The sequence below is a fragment of the Schistocerca serialis genome, chromosome 5 (assembly GCF_023864345.2).
Source record: "Schistocerca serialis cubense isolate TAMUIC-IGC-003099 chromosome 5, iqSchSeri2.2, whole genome shotgun sequence".
NCBI lineage: Eukaryota > Metazoa > Arthropoda > Insecta > Orthoptera > Acrididae > Schistocerca > Schistocerca serialis.
In genome coordinates this window covers 237056440-237080177 of record NC_064642.1, presented here as the reverse complement: position 1 = coordinate 237080177, position 23738 = coordinate 237056440, and the positions used below count along the sequence as shown (strand labels likewise).

The following is a 23738-nucleotide window of genomic DNA, read 5'->3' as shown; positions in this document are numbered from 1 at the left end:
TTTCTTCTCCTTCCTCGTTCTAACAATCAATCACTAATTCTGTTAACTATTTTTGCCATTGTCATAACTTATTAGCCGGTTAACTTCACTAACGCTGCCAAAATCACCGGTTTAATTATCCCGCAATTATTTTCCGGTTAGGCGTTGTTACACGTTTGTACAATGCCTTTTCCACACTACTTCCAGAGTAGAACTTAAGTGGCTGCTAGCCGGTTCAAAATGATTCAAATGGCTCTGAGCACTATGGGACTCAACTGCTGAGGTCATTAGTCCCCTAGAACTTAGAACTAGTCAAACCTAACTAACCTAAGGACATCACAAACATCCATGCCCGAGGCAGGATTCAAACCTGCGACCGTAGCGGTCTTGCGGTTCCAGACTGCAGCGCCTTTAACCGCACGGCCACTTCGGCCGGCGGCTAGGCTGCTAGCCGGGGACTGTCCAACTGCCCCTTACTAGCGTAGTGATCTGGCCAAAAATTTTGTGTCAAAATTTCATTTTCTTGGATACACCAAAAAGATAATATGTAATCTTTCTTACCTGTTATTCCTGTTAGTCATTTATGCCCACTCAGGTGGTCTGAATCTATGGATTTTGCTAGTAATTATAACAATGCAAACCCAATCAATCACATAATCAGACAGCGACTGACATTCATCCGGTCGGCTTTACTCTGCTCAGCTCATATACCCCGTCACCTTTTGTCTGCAGGGAAGTTTACTTCTAGATATGATGAGAATTCCCCTGACAGAGACATCACGTACATTATGCATGCATTCAAAAACCAACAAGGATACGTTTCAAAACCATATGGCACCCCCCCCTCCACCTCTCCCAAAATACCCGGTTAGATACCTCGGTTTGGCCCCTCCTAGATCCAGGCCTGCTGCACATGTGTGAATCTGGTAGCTTGGGCGCACCAGCAAAATTTTCCCCAGTAGCATTTAGCTGCGACTGCTTACACAACCAATTGCCACATTTCTATAGCCAGAAGCGGGAGAAGGTACTACTCATATGTGACTCACCTTTGCATGCAGATGACTGATACAATGAGTCTAATGTAAACAGTTTTGATGTCATGCCCATTGAATGCAATTTGTTATTGTAAAGCATTGCATAGTCTTCCTAAAGCTTTTGACACATTTTGCTGTTGGCAGACGCTTGTATGACCACTGTGTTTTGTTGTTGTATATGGAGCATTTACTTTGCAATTAACGTTCCATTTTCATTTTTTCCTCTTGTTCATGTTTTATTGCTGCAGTATTATTCTGCAGTAGTAGAATACAGTAATAGTCTCTGTTAACAGTATTTGTTTTTACCAGTCAAAATTACAAAAACTTAACTGAAAACTAAAACAAATTCTCAGGTTTATTCCAGTTTTCTCCCAGATGAAAAAATTCCCGGGTTTTTCCCAGATCTCCCAGTTGTCCCAGGTTTTATATGCCCTGCTTTACATTCCACCCTGGATTTTCCATTGTTTGATATATGAATGTGTTTGAGAGAACCTCGAAGCTGGCGACTTCTTGATTTGCACATAATTAGAACTATACCTTCTTAAATGTTAGTCCACTGTGCATTTAATATCCATACAAAATATATATTGCATTTTATAAATAATAAAAACTAGCTGATACGTAACTTCTGCACTTTCATATAACCAAAGCAATTATTTTTTATGCAAGTACAGTTTACACGCACAAACACAAAAAAAATCTATGTAACTATTGCTATTTTGCACTCAATACAACATTCTCCATCAATTTTCAAAGGCAAGAGTTTCCTGTTGTTATTGATAAGTGCAAAAGTTGTTAATAATAACAGAAACACATTTTATGTAAGCTCAATGAAGTATTGAAGCGATGTTTGAGATGGTGGGATTGCATACATGATCAAACTGAGGTAATGCCCAGCAGGTATGAAACTCACCTAACACACAGGTAAAGTGGTTATGGTCATAACTGACCAAGGCTACTAGGAAAGCAACCATAGTCTATGTTTACTTATGATAGTCTATGGTAGCTTACAACTGTAAACTCACATCATAGATACAAGATTACAATCCTCCCCCTGCAATGTCCGGTCACCATCAGCTCCCGTTTGTCAACATGTGTCACCGCACTGGTCTATTTGAGACATTTGAGAATATATCACCTTTTATATGCCTTTTTACTGGAAGGGCATGTCATCATCTAATATAGTTCTATTGTAATTTTAGGTTTACGATGATGTGGAATGTATTGAATCCAATGCGTGTGTTGCTCTTCTGCATGTTAAAATTTGTGTGTCTGACACACACACACACACACACACACACACACACACACACACACACACACGTGCCCATAAATTAAGGATAATTGTAGAATGTGGTGCCACACAACGTGGCACTGGCACTACACAAAACTGGCCCTAATAGCATAGGCACTTAGGGAACACACACGACACTGATCTGCAAGTCCACACTATTGGTGATAAGTTGAAAAAACCGTCCCAAAACACGTGCTATTAAACGCCACTGTGTCCTGCGCATGTATCCCGACATCAATATGGGATATCACCACCATGCACACGTACACAGACCGCACAACGGGTTGGCATACTCTGGATCAGGTGGTCGAGCAGCTGCTGGGGTATAGCCTCCCATTCTTGCACCAGTGCCTGTCAGATCTCCTGAAGTGTCCTAGGGGTTCGAAGACGCGCAGCATACATCGACCGAGAGCATGTCAGACATGCTCGATGGGGTTTAGATCTGGAGAACAGGCAGGCCACCCCATTCGCCTGGTATCTTCTGTTTCAAGGTAGTCCTCCACGATGGCAGCTCGGTGGGGCCGTGTGTTATCATCCATCAGGAGGAAGGTGGGACCTACTGCATCCCTGAAAAGGTGGACATACTGGTGCAACATGACGTCCCAATACACCTGACCTGTTACAGTACCTCTGTCAAAGACATGCAGGGGTGTACGTGCACCAATCATAATCCCAACCCACATCATCAAACCACGACCTCCATACAGGTCCCTTTCAAGGACAGTAAGGGGTTGGTATCTGATTCCTGGTTCATGCCAGATGAAAACCCAACGAGAATCTCTATTCAGACTATAACTGGACTCGTCTGTGAACATAACCTCGGACTACTGTTCCAATGACCATGTACTGTGTTCTTGACACCAGGCTTTAGGGGCTTTCCTGTAACCAGGGCCAGTGGAATGTACCTTGCAGGTCTCCGGGCGAATAAACCATGTCTGTTCAGTTGTCTGTGGACTGTGTGTCTGGAGACAACTGTTCCAGTGGCTGCAGTAAGGTCCCGAGCAAGGCTACCTGCAGTACTCCGTGGCCGTCTGCGGGCACTGATGGTGAGATATCAGTCTTCTTGAGGTGTTATACACTGTGGACATCCCGTACTGTAGTGCCTGGACACATTTCCTGTCTGCTGGATTCGTTGCCATAATCTTGAGATCACACTTTGTGGCACACGGAGGGCCCGTGCTACGACCTGTTGAGTTTGACCAGCCTCCAGTCGACCTTGTATTCTGCCCCTAATATCATCATCAATATGTGTTCTTTGAACCATTTTCAACACACAGTCACCATTAGCATGTCTGAAAACATCTGCACACCTACTCGCTGCACCGTACTCTGACATGCACCAACACACCTCTGCGTATGCAGACTGCTGCGAGTGCCACCGTGCGACGACCGCAGGTCAAATGCACTGCACGGTCATACCCCGAGGTGATTTAAACCTGCAAACCGCCCACCAGAGCATTGTTTCACCATGTAATGGCATTATCCTTAATTTATGAGCAAGAGTGTATATAAACTCTGAAATGTTTTTCAATAGAGACCTTCTTCCTTAACAATAATTTGACAGAGATGCTACTTGCAATTAAGAAGTTGATCTCAAGCCACAATAAATAAAACATATGCTTTGACAATTCAGAGAACAGAAGATGGCTTAAATAATGCAAAATTTTAACTTTAACCACCTCATTTTGTTACACTAAGGGAATTCGTACCATCTTAATACTTGCATACATTTTATGATCCCTCCATGGAATAAATCAGCTATATACCAATGATGGTTTTTCCTGTAGGCACGCAGATTATTAACATTTCTTCCTTTGGATGACCCTCTCCTCCCAAAGAATGTACACAGCAGGGATGTGAACTTTTTCATTTGTGTTATTCCTAACAAGTCAATGAGCAACATCAACTTCTTGAGCTACTGCTCTGGTGCTGTTTGACTGCACTGCTTTGAAAGATTTGAAGAATCTGTTCACCAAATATCAGAATTCTCACTGTACTTGGCTGTCCTGTATCAGTATTTACACATTTAAAATATGCACATTGCACATCTCTCTCTCTCTCTCTCTCTCTCTCTCTCTCTCTCTCTCTCTTGTCCCAGCTCATAAGCCCCATAATTGTCAACTGCTGGCAACATACTGCATGGAGAGTATTAAACATAGCATCTTCTCATATCCACTACATTTCAAACTCTTTGAGTTACATGAACATTGGGTAGCATATTATGTATGGGATAATGGTGACCTGGAAGAGTACAATAAATGATAAGAAGTGTATCACACCGGTGAAAAACAAAACCACAGTTTAGTTGGAGAAAAGCCACCTGCAAGGCACATTTAGCCAGTTTGCTTACCAGACAAACTTAAATGCACGTATCTCAGGTTGCCATTTAATAGCCATAACTCCACAATGGTCCATTTCCAGCGTAAGTTAACCGGAAAATTTTGCTCTAACTAATATCAATATTCTGCTGTCAATTACATATCATGTTTTCTTCCCCGTCCCCCTGCACCTTCTATACTAGTAAATGCATTCCCTATACATACTGTTAACTACATTTTATATCTAATATTCTCTCACAAAAAACTACTGTTGGTGGTTCAGCGATGCTCTTGCTGTATTTCCTAACAATTACAATGGAAAATAGTACAAACTGCAACACAATGAAACTGTCTAAAAATTACTTACCAATGAATTCTGACACAGGGTCATTTTCACCATCACCCCTCATAGAGCCAGTAATTTCTTCATTCTCAACCATGGGCAAGAAGAGTTGCACAAATTCTGCTGTGTACGGTGGTGCTATGGCTTCCAAAACCTAAAATGATGATTTTGTCACAAGATCAGAACTCTTCATTAATTTTTGCCTTAAAAACAAAAATGTTGCATTGCTCAATTTTCTCACAAGTCCAACATTTAGTTTTTCTTTCACATCAAATATAAATTAAAATAAAGTCAGTACGTAGAAAGAAAACCAATGTCTTTTGAAAATTGGTTTCTAGCTCATGTCAGAATGAACATCCTTAATATTATATTTAGACAAGACTGCAGCCTCTGCTTTAAGATCTCTGTGAAACATCTGACATATATGAGGTATAAATTTCATGAGGATAATAATATCACATTTCATCTTTCCTCTCCTCATTAAACAGAAGTATATTCATACATCTGCACATACGCTTATGTTTTTCTTATATTAAGTTGGCAAATTCTACTGTCAATGAATAACAATCCTTGAACAAATAAATTACAAATTCTAATCTTAATTAATGGCCTGCAATGGTAGTAATATTTCATAATAATGATATCAATGGGCACAGGGTATTTTTAATTTCCTTTTTACACATTTTTCTTCTGTAAGGATCACTTAAAGAAAATTTCACACAATCTGTGCATTCATGTCTGCAAAATCAAAGTTGCAAAGCCAATCAATTGGATTTTCTGTTTATCTAATGACAATTATCTTTAGCAACATTTTACTTACATTAGTCAAATCTTAAAAATTTCTCTTCACTTTGATGACATTACTGAGACTCATTTTCATGTATTTAACCCAAGGCTTAGGTAAATACACTACAATGTTCTCTTTTCTAGTACAACGAAATCTGTTTCATGTGGAAGAAATAAATGCACTAGCTCAAGAGATTTATTTTCAATTTGCTCAATGCATCATAAAACAAAACTGAAGAGCCGTAGATTGTTTACTGTGAAATTCTTATGCTGGACAACACACTAACGCATGTTAGTTTTTAATTTTTTCTTTTACCCCCTTCAACAGTCAAGGGTATTGTTGCCAACAGATAGTTTGGCTGCCGGCATCATTTTCCTAGTGGCATAAATAACATGATTTACTACTATTGACAGAATGTTGTTCTTCAGTTTGTTCCATTCACAGCTTTTACTGCTAAAACAAGACACTGCCTTTCCCTACTGCGAAAAAACAGATTAGTGTTGTGGGTTGGGTTCTGTTTATACTCATGTATGAAAAAACTGGAAACAGGTGCCACAAAACTACCTTTCACAGCATCATTGTTGTGAAAGATGTAAGCATCATATTCACATCCAAGCAGTGAAAGCACAATATTCTGTAAACTGAAGATGTATGGAGCCTGGACACATTCTGTGTATGTATCTCATTTTCAATCTTCTGTTGGGAGGGCTCTTTGTTCCTTCAAGCGATTAAATTGTCTTCAAACTTGTAAATGATTAACAAAATTGTACAAAATTCAAGTTAATAAGCTTTGATTAGAATAAAACAGAATAGAGAAGCTGGTAATGAGAAGGCATCTCTTAGCTCCACCAGCAGCAGAAACTGTAATTCTGTGGAGTCTGAGTGGCATAAGAAAATGACTGCCATAACTTCTAAATGTGATAGCTGAGAACTGCTGCTTACCCTAACTATGGACAATAAGAGACAACCTAATACGCTTTTTTTAAGTCCTTTACCAACCTTTTTCATGGTTGACTATTTGTCAGAAATGACACAAATATCAATCAAGACCCCATGTTATTCACTACAGAAGAAGGAGAATGTTGCTCACAAAAAGAATTGGGATGTGACTTACCAAGCGAATGCGCTGGCAGGTTGATAGACACACAAAGAAACACAAACATACACACAAAATTCAAGCTTTCGCAACCAACGGTTGCTTCATCAGGAAAGAGGGAAGGAGAGGAAAGACTTACCTTAGGGGGAAAAAAAAGAGGACAGGTATACACTCGCACACACACACATATCCATCCGCACATACACAGACACAAGCAGACATTAGGAGTAGGATTAGGATCATTTTTCTTTTTTTTTTACTCCTAATGATCCAACTCCCCAAGACACTATCCAAATTGAACCCTGCCTGGAACAGTTCCGTCCTCTGTCACAGCGGGACCCACCTCCTCTTCCTCAAAATCACCCTCTCCAAACCTTCCAGGAAGTTTTGACTTCCAGCCTTGCCTCTCAATCCTTCTTAAAAAACCTTAATCCTACTCCCAACATCACCACTGCTGAAGCCCAGGCCACCCGTGATCTGAAGGCCGACCGATCCATCATCATTCTTCCGGCAGACAAGTGTTCCACGACCGTGGTACTTGATCGTCGGGAGTATGTGGCTGAGGGACTGAGTCAGCTTTCAGACAATACTACATACAAAGTTTGCCAAGGTAATCCCATCCCTGATGTCCAGGCGGAGCTTCAAGGAATCCTCAGAACCCTACAAAACCTTTCACCTGACTCCATCAACTTCCTGACCCCACCGACACCCCGCACCCCTACCTTCTACCTTCTTCCTAAAATTCACAAACCCAATCATCCCGGCCGCCCAATTGTAGCTGGTTACCAAGCCTCCACAGAATGTATCTCTGCCTACGTAGATCAACACCTTCAACCCATTACATGCAGTCTCCCATCCTTTATCAAAGACACCAACCAATTTCTTGAACGCCTGGAATCCTTACACAATCTGCTACCCCCGGAAACCATCCTTGTAACCATTGATGCCACTTCCTTATACACAAATACCCCCCCGTCCAGGGCCTCGCTGCGATGGAGCACTTCCTTTCACGCCGATCACCTGCCTCCCTACCTAAAACCTCTTTCCTCATTACCTTAGCCAGCTTCATCCTGACCCACAACATCTTCACTTTCGAAGGCCAGACATACCAACAATTAAAGGGAACAGCCATGGGTACCAGGATGACCCCTTCATATGCCAACCTATTTATGGGTCGCTTAGAGGAAGCCTTCTTGGTTACCCAGGCCTGCCAACCCAAAGTTTGGTACAGATTTATTGATGACATCTTCGTGATCTGGACTCACAGTGAAGAAGAAGAACAGAATTTCCTCTCCAACCTCAACTCCTTTGGTTCCATCAGATTCACCTGGTCCTACTCCAAATCCCATGCCACTTTCCTTGATGTTGACCTCCATCTGTCCAATGGCCAGCTTCACACGTCCGTCCACATCAAACCCACCAACAAGCAACAGTACCTCCAATATGACAGCTGCCACCCATTCCACATCAAACGGTCCCTTCCCTACAGCCTAGGTCTTCGTGGCAAACGAATCTGCTCCAGTCCGGAATCCCTGAATCATTACACCAACAACCTGAAAACAGCTTTCGCATCTCGCAACTACCCTCCTGACCTGGTACAGAAGCAAATTACCAGAGCCACTTCCCCATCCCCTCAAACCCAGAACCTCCCACAGAAGAACCCAAAAAGTGCCCCACTTGTGACAGGATACTTTCCGGGACTGGAATAGGCTCTGAATGTGGCTCTCCAGCAGGGATACGACTTCCTCAAATCCTGTCCTGAAATGAAATCCTCCCCACTCCACCAAGAGTGTCTTCCCGCCGTCCACCTAACCTTCGTAACCTCTTAGTTCATCCCTATGAAATCCCCAAACCACCTTCCCTACCCTCTGGCTCCTACCCTTGTAACCGCCCCCGGTGTAAAACCTGTCCCATGCACCCTCCCACCACCACCTACTCCAGTCCTGTAACCCGGAAGGTGTACACAATCAAAGGCAGAGCCACGTGTGAAAGCACCCACGTGATTTACCAACTGACCTGCTTACACTGTGAAGCTTTCTACACTCCTGGAAATTGAAATAAGAACACCGTGAATTCATTGTCCCAGGAAGGGGAAACTTTATTGACACATTCCTGGGGTCAGATACATCACATGATCACACTGACAGAACCACAGGCACATAGACACAGGCAACAGAGCATGCACAATGTCGGCACTAGTACAGTGTATATCCATCTTTCGCAGCAATGCAGGCTGCTATTCTCCCATGGAGACGATCGTAGAGATGCTGGATGTAGTCCTGTGGAACGCCTTGCCATGCCATTTCCACCTGGCGCCCCAGTTGGACCAGCGTTCGTGATGGAAGTGCAGACCGCGTGAGACGACGCTTCATCCAGTCCCAAACATGCTCAATGGGGGACAGATCCGGAGATCTTGCTGGCCAGGGTAGTTGACTTACACCTTCAAGAGCACGTTGGGTGGCACGGGATACATGCGGACGTGCATTGTCCTGTTGGAACAGCAAGTTCCCTTGCCGGTCTAGGAATGGTAGAACGATGGGTTCGATGACGGTTTGGATGTACCGTGCACAATTCAGTGTCCCCTCGACGATCACCAGTGGTGTACGGCCAGTGTAGGAGATCGCTCCCCACACCATGATGCCGGGTGTTGGCCCTGTGTGCCTCGGTCGTATGCAGTCCTGATTGTGGCGCTCACCTGCACGGCGCCAAACATGCATACGACCATCATTGGCACCAAGGCAGAAGCGACTCTCATCGCTGAAGACGACACATCTCCATTCGTCCCTCCATTCACGCCTGTCGCGACACCACTGGAGGCGGGCTGCACGATGTTGGGGCGTGAGCGGAAGACGGGCTAACGGTGTGCGGGACCGTAGCCCGGCTTCATGGAGACGGTTGCGAATGGTCCTCGCCGATACCCCAGGAGCAACAGTGTCCCTAATTTGCTGGGAAGTGGCGGTGCGGTCCCCTACGGCACTGCGTAGGATCCTACGGTCTTGGCGTGCATCCGTGCGTCGCTGCGGTCCGGTCCCAGGTCGACGGGCACGTGCACCTTCCGCCGACCACTGGCGACAACATCGATGTACTGTGGAGACCTCACGCCCCACATGTTGAGCAATTCGGCGGTACGTCCACCCGGCCTCCCGCATGCCCACTATACGCCCTCGCTCAAAGTCCGTCAACTGCACATACGGTTCACGTCCACGCTGTCGCGGCATGCTACCAGCGTTAAAGACTGCGATGGAGCTCCGTATGCCACGGCAAACTGGCTGACACTGACGGCGGCGGTGCACAAATGCTGCGCAGCTAGCGCCATTCGACGGCCAACACCGCGGTTCCTGGTGTGTCCGCTGTGCCGTGCGTGTGATCATTGCTTGTACAGCCCTCTCGCAGTGTCCGGAGCAAGTATGGTGGGTCTGACACACCGGTGTCAATGTGTTCTTTTTTCCAGGAGTGTATGTGGGAATGACCAGCAACAAACTGTCCATTCGCATGAACGGACACAGGCAGACAGTGTTTGTTGGTAATGAGGATCACCCTGTGGCTAAACATGCCTTGGTGCATGGCCAGCACATCTTGGCACAGTGTTACACCGTCCGGGTTATCTGGATACTTCCCACTAACACCAACCTGTCAGAACTCCGGAGATGGGAACTTGCCCTTCAGTATATCCTCTCTTCTCGTTACCCGCCAGGCCTCAACCTCCGCTAATTTCAAGTTGCCGCCGCTCATACCTCACCAACATTCAACAACATCTTTGCCTCTGTACTTCCGCCTCGACTGACATCTCTGCCCAAACTCTTTGCCTTTACAAATGTCTGCTTGTGTCTGTGTATGTGCGGATGGATATGTGTGTGTGTGTGTGTGTGTGTGTGTGTGTGTGTGTGTGTGTGTGTGTGTGTGTGTGCGCGCGCGAGTGTATACCTGTCCTTTTTTCCCCCTAAGGTAAGTCTTTCCGCTCCCGGGATTGGAATGACTCCTTACCCTCTCCCTTAAAACCCACATCCTTTCGTCTTTCCCTCTCCTTCCCTCTTTCCTGATGAAGCAACCGTTGGTTGCGAAAGCTTGAATTTTGTGTGTATGTTTGTGTTTCTTTGTGTGTCTATCAACCTGCCAGTGCTTTCGTTTGGTAAGTCACGTCATCTTTGTTTTTAGATATATTTTTCCCACGTGGAATGTTTCCCTTTATTATATATATGAAAATTGGAGGGCTCAATTGGATGGGGAAGACAACCAAACAAAGAGGGAGATTGATTGTAAAGGAATGTATGAATGCAGATTGAGGTGCGATGCAGAACAGGGGCTACGTGGTTGTCTGATTGAAGTATGTGTTGTAAGGATTAATTCACACCTGCGTAATTCTGAGAAACTGGTAACAGAAAAAGATGGCAGGAAGATTCATAGTGTACAGGTTGTGAAGAAACCATTGAAATTAAGCATGATGTGCTCAGCACCATGTTCTCCAACTTGCCCTCAGCATCAGTTTAGTAGGGGCTAATCATTTGGGTAGACAGCTGGTTTGTGGTCAAGCTCATATAAAAGACTGTGTAGAAACTACAGCAGAGCTGGTCCATTATGCGACTGCTTTACCAGATGAATATGCAGCTGAACATGGTAGTATGTGCTTGTGACAGGGCTGAAAAAGGGTGTGTTGTGTGGGTGTGTGAAGTACAGGTCTTGCACTTAGGTGTTCCATGGGGATCAGATCCATGTGGTAATGATTCAGAAGTAGGTATGGCATAAACATTAACTGGGGGCCTTCATGGATTGGGTGGGCTAAAGACACCATTTTGGGAGAGATGGGAAGGATGTTCCTTCCTACTTCCAGAGCATAATAAAAGGCAGTCAACTAAGTACTAATAATTTACCTAATGTATTCAGTAACTGAATGGTCGAGTTTTTGGTTAGCCAAAGTTGATGGGTGAATATTCGTATCTACATAACTAAGACTACTTGTTTGAGATACCAACACTGGACGCTGTCCTTTTTTATTATTATTATTCTACATCTACATCTACATTGATACTCCGCAAGCCACCCAACGGTGTGTGGCGGAGGGCACTTTACGTGCCACTGTCATTACCTCCCTTTCCTGTTCCAGTCACGTATGGTTCGCGGGAAGAACGACTGTCTGAAAGCCTCCATGCGTGCTCTAATCTCTCTAATTTTACATTCGTGATCTCCTCGGGAGGTATAAGTAGGGGGAAGCAATATATTCGATACCTCATCCAGAAACGCACCCTCTCGAAACCTGGCGAGCAAGCTACACCGCGATGCAGAGCGCCTCTCTTGCAGAGTCTGCCACTTGAGTTTATTAAACATCTCCGTAACGCTATCACGGTTACCAAATAACCCTGTGACGAAACGCGCCGCTCTTCTTTGGATCTTCTCTATCTCCTCCGTCAGACCGATCTGGTACGGATCCCACACTGATGAGCAATACTCAAGTATAGGTTGAACGAGTGTTTTGTAAGCCACCTCCTTTGTTGATGGACTACATTTTCTAAGCACTCTCCCAATGAATCTCAACCTGGTACCCGCCTTACCAACAATTAGTTTTATATGATCATTCCACTTCAAATCGTTCCGCACGCATACTCCCAGATATTTTACAGAAGTAACTGCTACCAGTGTTTGTTCCGCTATCATATAATCATACAATAAAGGACCCTTCTTTCTATGTATTCGCAATACATTACATTTGTCTATGTTAAGGGTCAGTTGCCACTCCCTGCACCAGGTGCCTATCCACTGCAGATCTCCTTGCATTTCGCCGCAATTTTCTAATGCTGCAACTTCTCTGTATACTACAGCATCACCCGCGAAAAGCCGCATGGAACTTCCGACACTATCTACTAGGTCATTTATATATATTGTGAAAAGCAATGGTCCCATAACACTCCCCTGTGGCACGCCAGAGGTTACTTTAACGTCTGTAGACGTCTCTCCATTGATAACAACATGCTGTGTTCTGTTTGCTAAAAACTCTTCAATCCAGCCACACAGCTGGTCTGATATTCCGTAGGCTCTTACTTTGTTTATCAGGCGACAGTGCGGAACTGTATCGAACGCCTTCCGGAAGTCAAGAAAAATAGCATCTACCTGGGAGCCTGTATCTAATATTTTCTGGGTCTCATGAACAAATAAAGCGAGTTATTACTGCATGCATCAATTACAATAACAAAACTGTTACAGTATACTTATTTAACCAAAACATACACATTTGCAAGTATTTACACTATATAAACATTCAACAGGCTAGATTACGCACAAATATCGAAAAACTCAATCCACTGAAGTGCCTCGTCAGATGCTTCATATGGAATCTTGATACCATCAGGGAAACATCTGTAAGTGCTATCATTTACAATGTGGCTCATTGCCCGACTATCAAATAGCCACATGTACTGCCACTGCAAAATCTCCATCTTCTCCAATCTGTGATGTATTATGCTGTATCCACTCCTCCTTAGGATGATGAAAGCCTAGAAATTTAACAGCTGGGTTGTCAGTAAGTTTATTATGGTTCCGGGTTTTTTTAGCCAGCATGTCAAGTTTCCATTCAGTATCCCCGTTAAACAAGTTGAAAGCATTTGGACTCCTCCTTCATATGTGGTCTTCTGGATATGTGTATTTCTTAGGCAGTATGAGTAAATCTTAATGAAGAGGGAATGATTCACTTTCAGAAACTTGTTGGCAAAGGTTGTTAGGAGCCACCTTCCAACGAAGAAGAGCTGGACAAATGTTCGATAGTATTGACAGCCAGCATGTAGGTGTAGAGCTGACTGGCCCTACTGTTGATCACGTAAGACATGCCTCTAACTGGACAAAGTGTAAGGGACAGTATTGCACCTCACTTGTCCGATTTGAATGACACATTTAGTCAACGAGTTGAGAAGTAGATATGGCATAAAAGACTGAGTTTCTGGAGGAAAGAGTCCAGGCTGTCCTTGTCATGGGTCCAGATTCCCTAGTCCTCTCTACTGACCAGTCTCCCTGGAAAACTAAACATGACCAAACAGTGCCAGCATGGCAACAAGAGTGAACATTTGACTGAGTCACTCTCTCTCTGCCTTGTGTGCTTGTGGTGTGTTCTGAGCTTCTGTCCCTCAACTCTCATTTTGCTAGTTATACTCTATTCATTCTTAATTACATGAGCCTCAAACATAGTCCACTTCCTTTTAAATATTATAAGACATGTTTAATATATGTTTCTCAAAGCAAAATACTCACTGAACGTCCTCAGCCTCTTCAATATATTAAACAATGGCAGAAATATTTGTTCTGGCAAACAAAACTTAATTAGCATTTTAAGCTGATTAAGCTAGAGGACTATGAAACACAACCTCTAGGATCTGGGGAGAAGCACCATCCCCACACTGAATCTGCCTGGGACATAAACAATGAGGTCCAGTATGCCTGCCAGTCTGGGTGCAGTTTTTAATCAGTTTTCCACATCCAAATAGCTGAAAACTGGGCGGGCTTGTACAGATGTTCCACTTCAGTTATGCAATTCACAAACATTTTGAAAATGTTCTCAACCTTTCACATGGGGATAACACTAGATTCAGACAGAGGTGGTACACCAATTCTGCCTCTGGGGTGGGGGAGGGGGAGAGGGTGGGGGCCATCCTGCCACCATCTAGCACTAACACTGCTAACTCCAGATTCACTTGCCTATCCCTAGAAGCCTATTGTGTACAACACATATTTTTTGTTCTGAAAGTTTAGCTTTTAACTCTGTGGCCACAATGCCTTTTTGATTGTTCTAAATAATTAAAAGAGTAAAGATAAAAACTCAATGAATAGTTGACACACACACACACACACACACACACACACACACACACACACACACACCTGTAAGGCTGCATTACTTTGTGCCAGTACTGCACTTCATCTGGGGTGAAGGGTTGTGTCAGATGGAGAGGAAGATGTGAGAAAGAAGATGGGAAGCGAGAGGGAGGGTTGTGGAAGGGTGGCTGACTGCTAGAAGGATGAGGCAGCCAGTGTATTGTACAGGAAACTAACACAACACTAGTGAATTCATTCGGCTGCAGTCAAGGGGAGCTGAGTGCAGCACATGATGACATCAAAGGTCACAATTTTATACAAATTTAATACCAAGAATCGATGGTACATACAGTGCCGGCCATGAGAATTGAACACCAGAAAGGACAGCAAATAACAAAATTTCCCTTATTGTGTGTTTACAGTACAGCAGGAAGAATACATAATTAAATTTGCATGCATTATGGGAGCATGCAGGGTGCAAAATTTAGCAGGGCTGTCACCTCTGACACCAACAATGGGTATCTATAAACCCAGCTGAGTACTGAGGCAATAAGAGCTTCTACTGGATATTTTATCTGAATCATTACAATGAAAAATAATATTGTTGATGTTACTGCTTGAACAATAAAATATTAAACTGATAGTTCATTTATTATTTTGTTTTTATTACTTGATAACAGGGCTGTAACACAGCCAAATATCAAGTCACACTGAGCTTGGATGACAGATAACAGAAACATTGTCCCCTGCTGCTCCAAGTCTATGCCACAGATCATCAATCACAGTGATTGGTATGCTGTAGTGTGTCAGTTTCTTGGCAAAGCAAGACCACGTTTTCAATTGCTGAGAGATCTGGAGATCATGTTGTCCAGGGTGACAGTTGAAAATCTTCTGCATTGGGGGACGGCAGGACAGCACAGGTGGCAACATGTGATCTGGCACTACTTTGTTGAATGATGTCACAGACACCTTTAAGATAATTCACAAACACTGGATGTAACAAATACATCAGAAATGTAATGGCCACTATCCAAATTACAACTACGTGAGTCAGAGATGCTGGTATCATACATCACGCCAGGTGCTGGGCTCATAGATGATGATAACGCAAACCGACCTGCATGGGAGCTCGCCAGGAAGAGTCATCGTGTGACTATCAAAGAGAACAACTGTGCAAGATATACCACTTCATACCTGATTATATGTTACGATAAGTGAAGTCACATACCATACATGGTGTTTGGTGTAATAATCAAAATTCGACAAGGGGCAGAAAAGAAGTATACGAACAGTTAACGAAAAATGTGAAAAGAAATATTGATGAAAATTCAAATAGTAAAGAATGATTTTCTCTTGTGCATCCTTCTGAGAACTAAATGCGATTATGCTTATAAATTAAAAAAAAAAAAGAAAAAGAAAGAAAGAAAGAACGAAAGAAAAAGAAAAAAAAGAAAAATATCGTAATTTTGGTCACGTCATTGGTAAAGACGTGATTATTAGAGGAAATCCATAATTATAATGATTGATTCATAATAGTTGTCATCTCTGTGTATGGATATTTGTCTTGCTGGAAACAATCCCATTTCCTGACTTAACGTATGTGATGTGGCTGTAAAACCCCGCAAGGCAGAGGGAACAATATGTCTGTCCTCTTGAGTGCTATTTGTGTGGGACTGCTGAGATCCTGTATGGCATCAAGCTCGACCCGCCTGAAGCTGTCGATTCCATATTCGCATAAACAGATGTGGGATCCTGACCGATGTGACAAACAATATCACAGACTGACAAACTGCAGTTGTGAAAGGAAACAATCCTACTCCAGTCAAATTCTGACACAGGTTGTTAAGACATTTCTCCTACTTGTAAGAGGCATAACATTACCTTCTCACAATCAAATCTGATTTCTGAGGGAGACACCCTTTTCATAATCTTTCCCGAGTTACAGAATGTACATGTTGTTACTCCTACTATATCTACTTTGCGAGGTTGTGCACATCCAAGCATGTAAGTGCACTTTGCGCCAACCTGACTTCTATTGCGTGCCATTTCAAGATCTTGCAGTTTTAATGACCAGCAGTGTATGCTGTCATGAAAAATCTTTTGCTCACCTCAGACCACTCTGAAACTAGCAAACAGCATGAAAGGCAACATACCTCTGTAACAAAGTACCGTATCAGCGAGATGTCAGTATCGCCCTTCTGCCAACACTGCTTGATGTATTTGACAACAGGCACAACGCAGCCTCTACTGAGCAGATTCACCATACGATCGAGCAACATCTTCCTCATTTCCAACTGTGTAAAACATTTTGTGGATTAATTAATGACAAATTGTAATAACAGAAACATGGACATAGGAAACAAAAACTTTTACATAAAACTAACACTAACTGTACATCAAAATCTAGGTATTGTACAGTCTTTCCCTCTTACCTGCACTAGAATTTCCAGTTCATCCTGCTTTGATTCAAACAATCTCACAAGGAGTGAGAGAACCATTGGGTGAAGAAGCATGTGGCAGGTGACAACTTCATCCAGCAGTGCCAGATGAATGGGAGTGTGTTCAACACAGAGCTTGAAATATGACGACTCTGTAACGGTACTTTCTACCCACCTCACAACACCTACAGATACAACTGGAAACCTGAAACATATCAGAAAATTGCAAGTCAAGAATTTTAAAATAAAACAGAACAAGTGACTAGCGTAACACAAAAAATATGTCATTCAATTATCTGTTTGACTGCCAGCAAGAACCAACGAAAAGAATAAATGTATAAGATTTATTGTGATTTGTGTGAATCAGAAAGATTTGAACACAATATCAAAACATTTTTCTTGGTAATTTCTTCAGCAACATTTATTACTTATCTCCAAATTTAATGAAATTTGGTGTGAAGGTTCTATATGATCTTTGTTGGTTATAGGCCTATACCAAATTTTAGTTCAGTACCTTCACCGGTAGAAATTTTACGGGCTTTTTAAATAAAGGCTACTCAACTTCAGATCACATATGAAGGTACAAATGTGCCATGTTTGCTAGGCTTTTTTGAATGTTCTACCAAACATTTTCCCATTTGCTTTAATATACAGGGTCATTATATTTAAAGTTAAACTTTCAAAACTATGTAGAAATAACACCACTGGTCAGAATGACATCAAGTTGCAACGGAATATTATCGGAGGCGGCGGACAACGTATGGCAGAAGAAGAAAAATAGTGTGAAAATTGATCAATAGATAGCGCTGTATGTGTCAGAATACGTAAATAAAAATACGTGTCACGCACATGACCCATTGAAGTTGGTATAAACACGCTGGGTACACAGCTTTTCCTCCTTCAGCATCTGTGACATTAGCCATGACTGTCTCAATGCAGGATCACGCTCTGCTTGTAAAGCTGTATTACCAGAATGATGACAGCGCAAACGTCGCTCTGCAGAAGTTCCGGACACTGAAGGGGTTGAAAAAAGGCATTGGTCTGATGACTGCCGTGGGTCTGGAGAAAATGATTTGGAAATTCAAAAAGATGGATTCTTTTGGTGAGCAACCTGGTAGAGGGGGGAACAATTTGATTCGACATCAATGGAAGCAGTGGCCACAGCAATACAGGAGGAGACGAGTGGTGGTGTGCGAATGTGTAGTGCATGGAGAATTGCCCAAACATTAGACATACCTGTGAGCATGGTGCATAAAATCCTACAAAACATCCTTCTTTGCTATCCATTGACAATTACCCACGTGTACGAGTTGCTGCCTGTTGACCTGCCCGCAAGAGAGACCTTCACTTTAGAATTTCTTGCTCACATGGAAGTGGACAATGATCGGCCGTGGAAGAGTTTGTGGACAGATGAAGCCCACTTCCATCTGACAAGATACACAGAATTGTCGAATATGGGCAATGGAAAATCCACACGCAAATCAACTAGTACCACCTCATCCTGAAAAGGTCACTGTGTGGTGCAGGTTATGGCATCATTTATCATAGGGCCATATTTTTTCGAGGAGACAGGTGCTTCTGGTCATGTCACCTGTACCGTCACTGGTAAGCACTGTGAGTGTCATTTGCGCAACCATATCATTCCAGCTCTCCAACAGTGTGGATGAGATCATTTCTATGCAAGGTGGCGCACCTCCAAACCTTGCAAATTCAGTTAAGCAGCTGCTGAAGCTGCCATTTCAGATGCTAGAATTATCAGCCGCCATTGCGCTACAGCCTGGCTATCCTGATCACCTGACATTAATCTGTGCTGTGGGGCTATCTGAAAGATGTTGTGTTCAGTCTTCCGACTGCAAACTTAGCTGCACCGAAGGCACACACTGCACAACACATTGTGAATGTGAACCCAGAAACACTTCAATCAGTTGTGGAACATGCTGTTTTTCAATTTTAACTTGTAGCAGAAAACTGTGGACAGCATATTGAACACGTTTTATGCCGGTCACACAAAAATTAATAATCCGATATGATTTTTACTGATAGTTTTTTAAGCAGTTTTTGGCCTCAGGACAATTAAAAACCTGTGTGACATGCTTTTTATGCGGTTTTGGCCCCAGGACTATTAAAAGCCAATGTAATTGATGCTTTTTATGCAATATTTGGCCTCAGGACAATTAAAAACAGATTTTTCCCATCCAATGTGATATGATGTTGCCGTGGTGGATGGGCTTATGTAACAAACAGTATCACACCCGTACACCCAGACACACTAAGTGGTACAGTCTGTTTAACATCAAACGTACACCTTAGGCATCATTGTACGACTCATTTGTCATTTGTAGTCGACCACTACGAAATTATGATGATTACAGCGCCATCTATTGCTACATTTTGTAACTATTTATTTTTCTTCTGCCATATGTTTTCCCCTTTCTCTGATAATATTAAGTTGCAATTTGACGTCATTCTGACCAGTGGTGTTATTTCTACATTGGTTTGAAAGTTTAACTTTAATTATAATCACTCTGTACACAGACATCACACGACTCCGAGAGCCAAGGTCTGACCGACCACTACTACTTTTCATACAAACCAAACACACCAAAACTTCAGAGGGTTATTCCCACCTATGATGGCTGTATATATATCAAATTTAATGAATGCTGGACACCTAGATGAAAAGATATGCAAAGTAGGTCAAAATTTTATTGGTGGGGAGGGGGGGGGGGGGGGGGTGTCTGGCTGTGTATTGATCATGCATGGATGGCTCCTCCCTGCCCCCCTCCCCTCCCCCCCTTGCCACAGCTGGAAAGAGCATGCTTTAAGCTTTCAAAGCTATATTCTTTAATTTCTGGATTTTGTGTTTTGGTGAGTAACAATACTTTCAAAAATTATTATTTTAGCACTTTGAGAAGATTGAAAACTTAAATATTTTGCTCATTAAGTATCATAACACTACTGGTAATTACTTTTTTATTCGAATACATAAATCAGTTTCTAACATTACTTTAACACATGCCATAAAAACAAGCATAAAACAAAACACAGCAAATTTGTAAAACAAAAGTACTAAAAGACCAATTCCACTTTTAGATAAACAGTTATACAATTTTGTCAAGAACTGTTTTGTCTACCTGATGTTGTTGATGTTGATGCTAGAAAAGTCATGAAAATATGTTGCTCAGGAATCCAGCAAGTGTCTTTAGCAGATAACCAGTGGAAGGAACAAGCAGAACCATGTAGATGCATAAAGCTGATGAGGACATCTAGTTGTTCATGTGAAACGTCACACACATTTCCAAATCATCAAAAACTGGCATACATAAAAGCATCATACCATCCTGGTTGTAAACTTGCAATTGAAATTGCTGGAATTTACTCATCGGCTTCGATGGCCTTAGCATCATTGGACAGCCTGCTTGCTCTGAGCTGGTTACAATTAACTGGCTGAAATTTAAAATTTTCTCTTGTTCTATGTTCCCTGGCAAACCTTGTTTCTTGACCAGCCTGAATTTTTTCAGTTTCTTCTTTTGGTACATAATAAAACTCTATACCTGGAATACTACCAAATCATATGGATTCAATATTTGGTTATCCAAGGGCCACTGTAGACTAGCACGAGCTCCTAATCTTTTTGCTGTTCCCCAATGCCGTCACAAGACAATTTCATGGTTGCCACAAGTTTCTCCAAGTAAAAAATTGCCTGATTTTTCCTGATTTACAGACAAGTTTAGGCGTTTTCCCCAGACAAATTTTTGGTGGCTCAAGGGTAAGAAAAGATGTAAGTTGACAAAAAATTAAGGACTTCTGTATTTCTAAACATATTATGAACCCTGTTTTATAACTGCACTACACTTTGTTCCTATGCACGGACACCTGAATTTACTCACGTAAGTGACCACATGATGTGATCACACAATGGCAAAAAATGCAAGGGAACCCTCAGCTTGATTCACTTCTAAAGATTCTTCCACAGTTTTGAAAGATATTTTTGTTTACAGTGTTGCAGCTGTCTTGTGATTTTTTTGAGCCACTATGGCTTATGTGCCTGCATAATGTGCTAACAAAGTAATACAACAAATCTTGCAAGATGCTCTTGTAAAACGTAAAAAATTCTTTCGAATCATTTTGCAAATTTATTACCATGTAGCCATTCAGCACAACATTTCTGGACATACTATGTCTTTACTTTAGCCATTTTTACCACTAAAACAATATCCAGTGATGTAAAAAACATCACATTAACACCAGCACTATGGATGCCGCTGCAGATTTATTCATGTTACAATGCATAACAATAAAGGAACAAAGACAGAATACCGTGCATTATAAATGTTTAGGTGATATAAATTCAGAAGGTAGTAGACGTTAATAAATTAAATAGTGCTATTTTCGATATGTTGAACAGATCAAGTCAATTTTAAAAGTAATTTTACTGTAAAACCACCCTAATATGTTTAAAAATCTAGCTTTTAGGTGGCTATTCAAAACCACCAGAGTTAGTGGGAAAACCAGTAACTTGGTAGCAATGGCACAGTGACAGCCCACACACCCAAGTCCAAACAGAGCACAAAACGGAGCAATATGAGTGCACACACTAAAAAACGCACAGTGAGTGCACACACTAAAAAACGCACAGGACAGAGGAAAAAGTATAGTCAATTACATGTTGCATGCAACTTCCTGATTTCTCCAAACTCCAAAGGAGTACATCGATTAAAAAGATTAATAAGCAAAGGACTTTCCACAATTGGCCGAAAACTGAAACGGGTTTTCAAAATAACCGTCTTAGGTGATGATCATTAGCTAAAAATTGGGAGAAATAATGGAATGATCGCGAGACAGGAGAAAAAGCTGAAAATTGGGAGTCTTCTGCCTAAATCAGGTGAGCTGAAAAGTATGTACTATCGGGAAGAACAGCAGTTGTCAATAGATGGGTATGTCTGGCAACGAAGAAGGGATTAATGCAATCTACCCCATTGTCTAAAGAGGAAGCAAGAAGTACAGAAACAGCAGGAAAGCAGGGCGGCTAGGCATACCTTGGTGATCCTCCCTCTTCACTGAAAAACCAGTGGCAAGTTTCCTTAATGAACGCCAAAACTTGACATTAGAAAAGGGTAGATTACATCAAGCTGCGCAAGAGTATGTCGAAAATGCCGAAGTCTGTCGGTCAACTTTGAACACCACTCTGTTGACAAGGTTTCCCAGCTCGCCCGACTTTCCTGTTCTCCTTGCTTACTTCTTAAAGCATTACTGAAATACCCTTTTAATTGCCTAACACATCACCAAAATGGCTGGATAAAAAACAATGCAGTCATCGAAAATAAAATCCCATTACGGTCAGTGAGATGTTGTGCAGCCTTTAAGGGTCAACGCATCACTTAACAGTCATAGCACTTCGTTTACTGAGACTGAGGAAAAAGACGAATTGTCTGCTGTCTTCTTGACAGACATGACTTCCTTGCAGTGCTCAGCTCCTTCCACATGACTGTTTACGGCCATCATTCATATGTTGCTGAGTGCAAAAGATCTGCTTCATACTGTGCAAAATGTCTGGAATTCTGACATCTTGCGAGCCTTGATGCTCTCAAACCTCCAGTCATTCAGCTATTCAGCACTGAATTTCACTTTTCTTGGTTTCACCATGACACACTACTAGAACACTTCAAGAGTTGCCATATGACTGAGGATGGAAAGTTGTTTGTTGGCAACACTCCTACAGCAATCAAAAGCTGGCGCACCTTTCAACATGAGATGCCATACACAAAAAAACGATTTTCCCAAAGAGCCATGCATATTTCCAGTGGATTCTTTTGATACCTGCATCACCTGCCTATATGTTTGTGGAGGCCTGGCCTTGGGACTGTACCCACAGAAAGCGAGAATAAAATATTCATAGCATCCCTCATGGCTCACAAAAGGTCCAAGTTACTGGAATGAGATTTTAACAAATGACAGCACGGAAATATTTGAGTATTTTTCTACATGATAAGCAAATGAGTGAGTGTAGACTTATGTAATGCAATGATGTAATTTTTTTAAGTCTTTGATAGCTACTGAAATGAGAATTTGTGTGGCTTTGCAACAAGATTAAGTTAAGAAATTATACATTTGTTTTTATACCCAAAACGTGATTTGTCATAAACTTTTGACCTGGATCGACCATATTTCCCCATTTCATAAGCCACTGTTTGACAGTGTGTATGGCAGACTAGGAAAAATAAATAAATAAAATAAAAAATAAAATCCCGGCATTTTCCCAGATTTCATGGTTAAAAATACACTTTTCCCCGGGTGAAAACACTTTTTCTGTGTTAAGTGACAGTATAGTTTCCCTGGGAACTGTAAAACTAATCAATCCTTTGAATGGTTAACGCTTTATACAGCAGTGTAAAATCTCTTCAGAAAATGAATCCCAGAAGAGAAGAGAAGAGAAGAGAAGAGAAGAGAAGAAAAGAAAAGAAAAGAAAAGAAAAAAAGTGTTTTTGGAAAGATCTTTGATGTACTGAGTCAATTCATATGAAGTGGCCCAGTGATTGTTGCTTGACCATTTTTAAATATTTTAATATTTTTATATGTGATTGCCCTATGTTTGATAAGTCAAAACAGTTTTTTGAAATAATTTATCTTGCACCTTAAGTGGATGACGGCCATT

The 23738-nt window shown here is 42.0% G+C and overlaps 1 protein-coding gene across 2 annotated transcripts in view; it reads right to left on the bottom strand.

Annotated features, from left to right (window-relative positions):
- The window catches only part of LOC126481666 (negative elongation factor D), a 209027-nt gene that overhangs the window by 77488 nt on the left and 107801 nt on the right, over nucleotides 1-23738 (bottom strand). For both annotated transcript variants that reach the window (XM_050105594.1, XM_050105595.1), the window contains exons 12-14: nucleotides 17078-17288; nucleotides 16799-16939; nucleotides 4993-5122 (exon numbers count right to left, since the gene is read on the bottom strand). In XM_050105594.1, the coding sequence (XP_049961551.1) occupies nucleotides 4993-5122; nucleotides 16799-16939; nucleotides 17078-17288 (482 nt within the window). The remainder of the gene's footprint in view (nucleotides 1-4992; nucleotides 5123-16798; nucleotides 16940-17077; nucleotides 17289-23738) is intronic.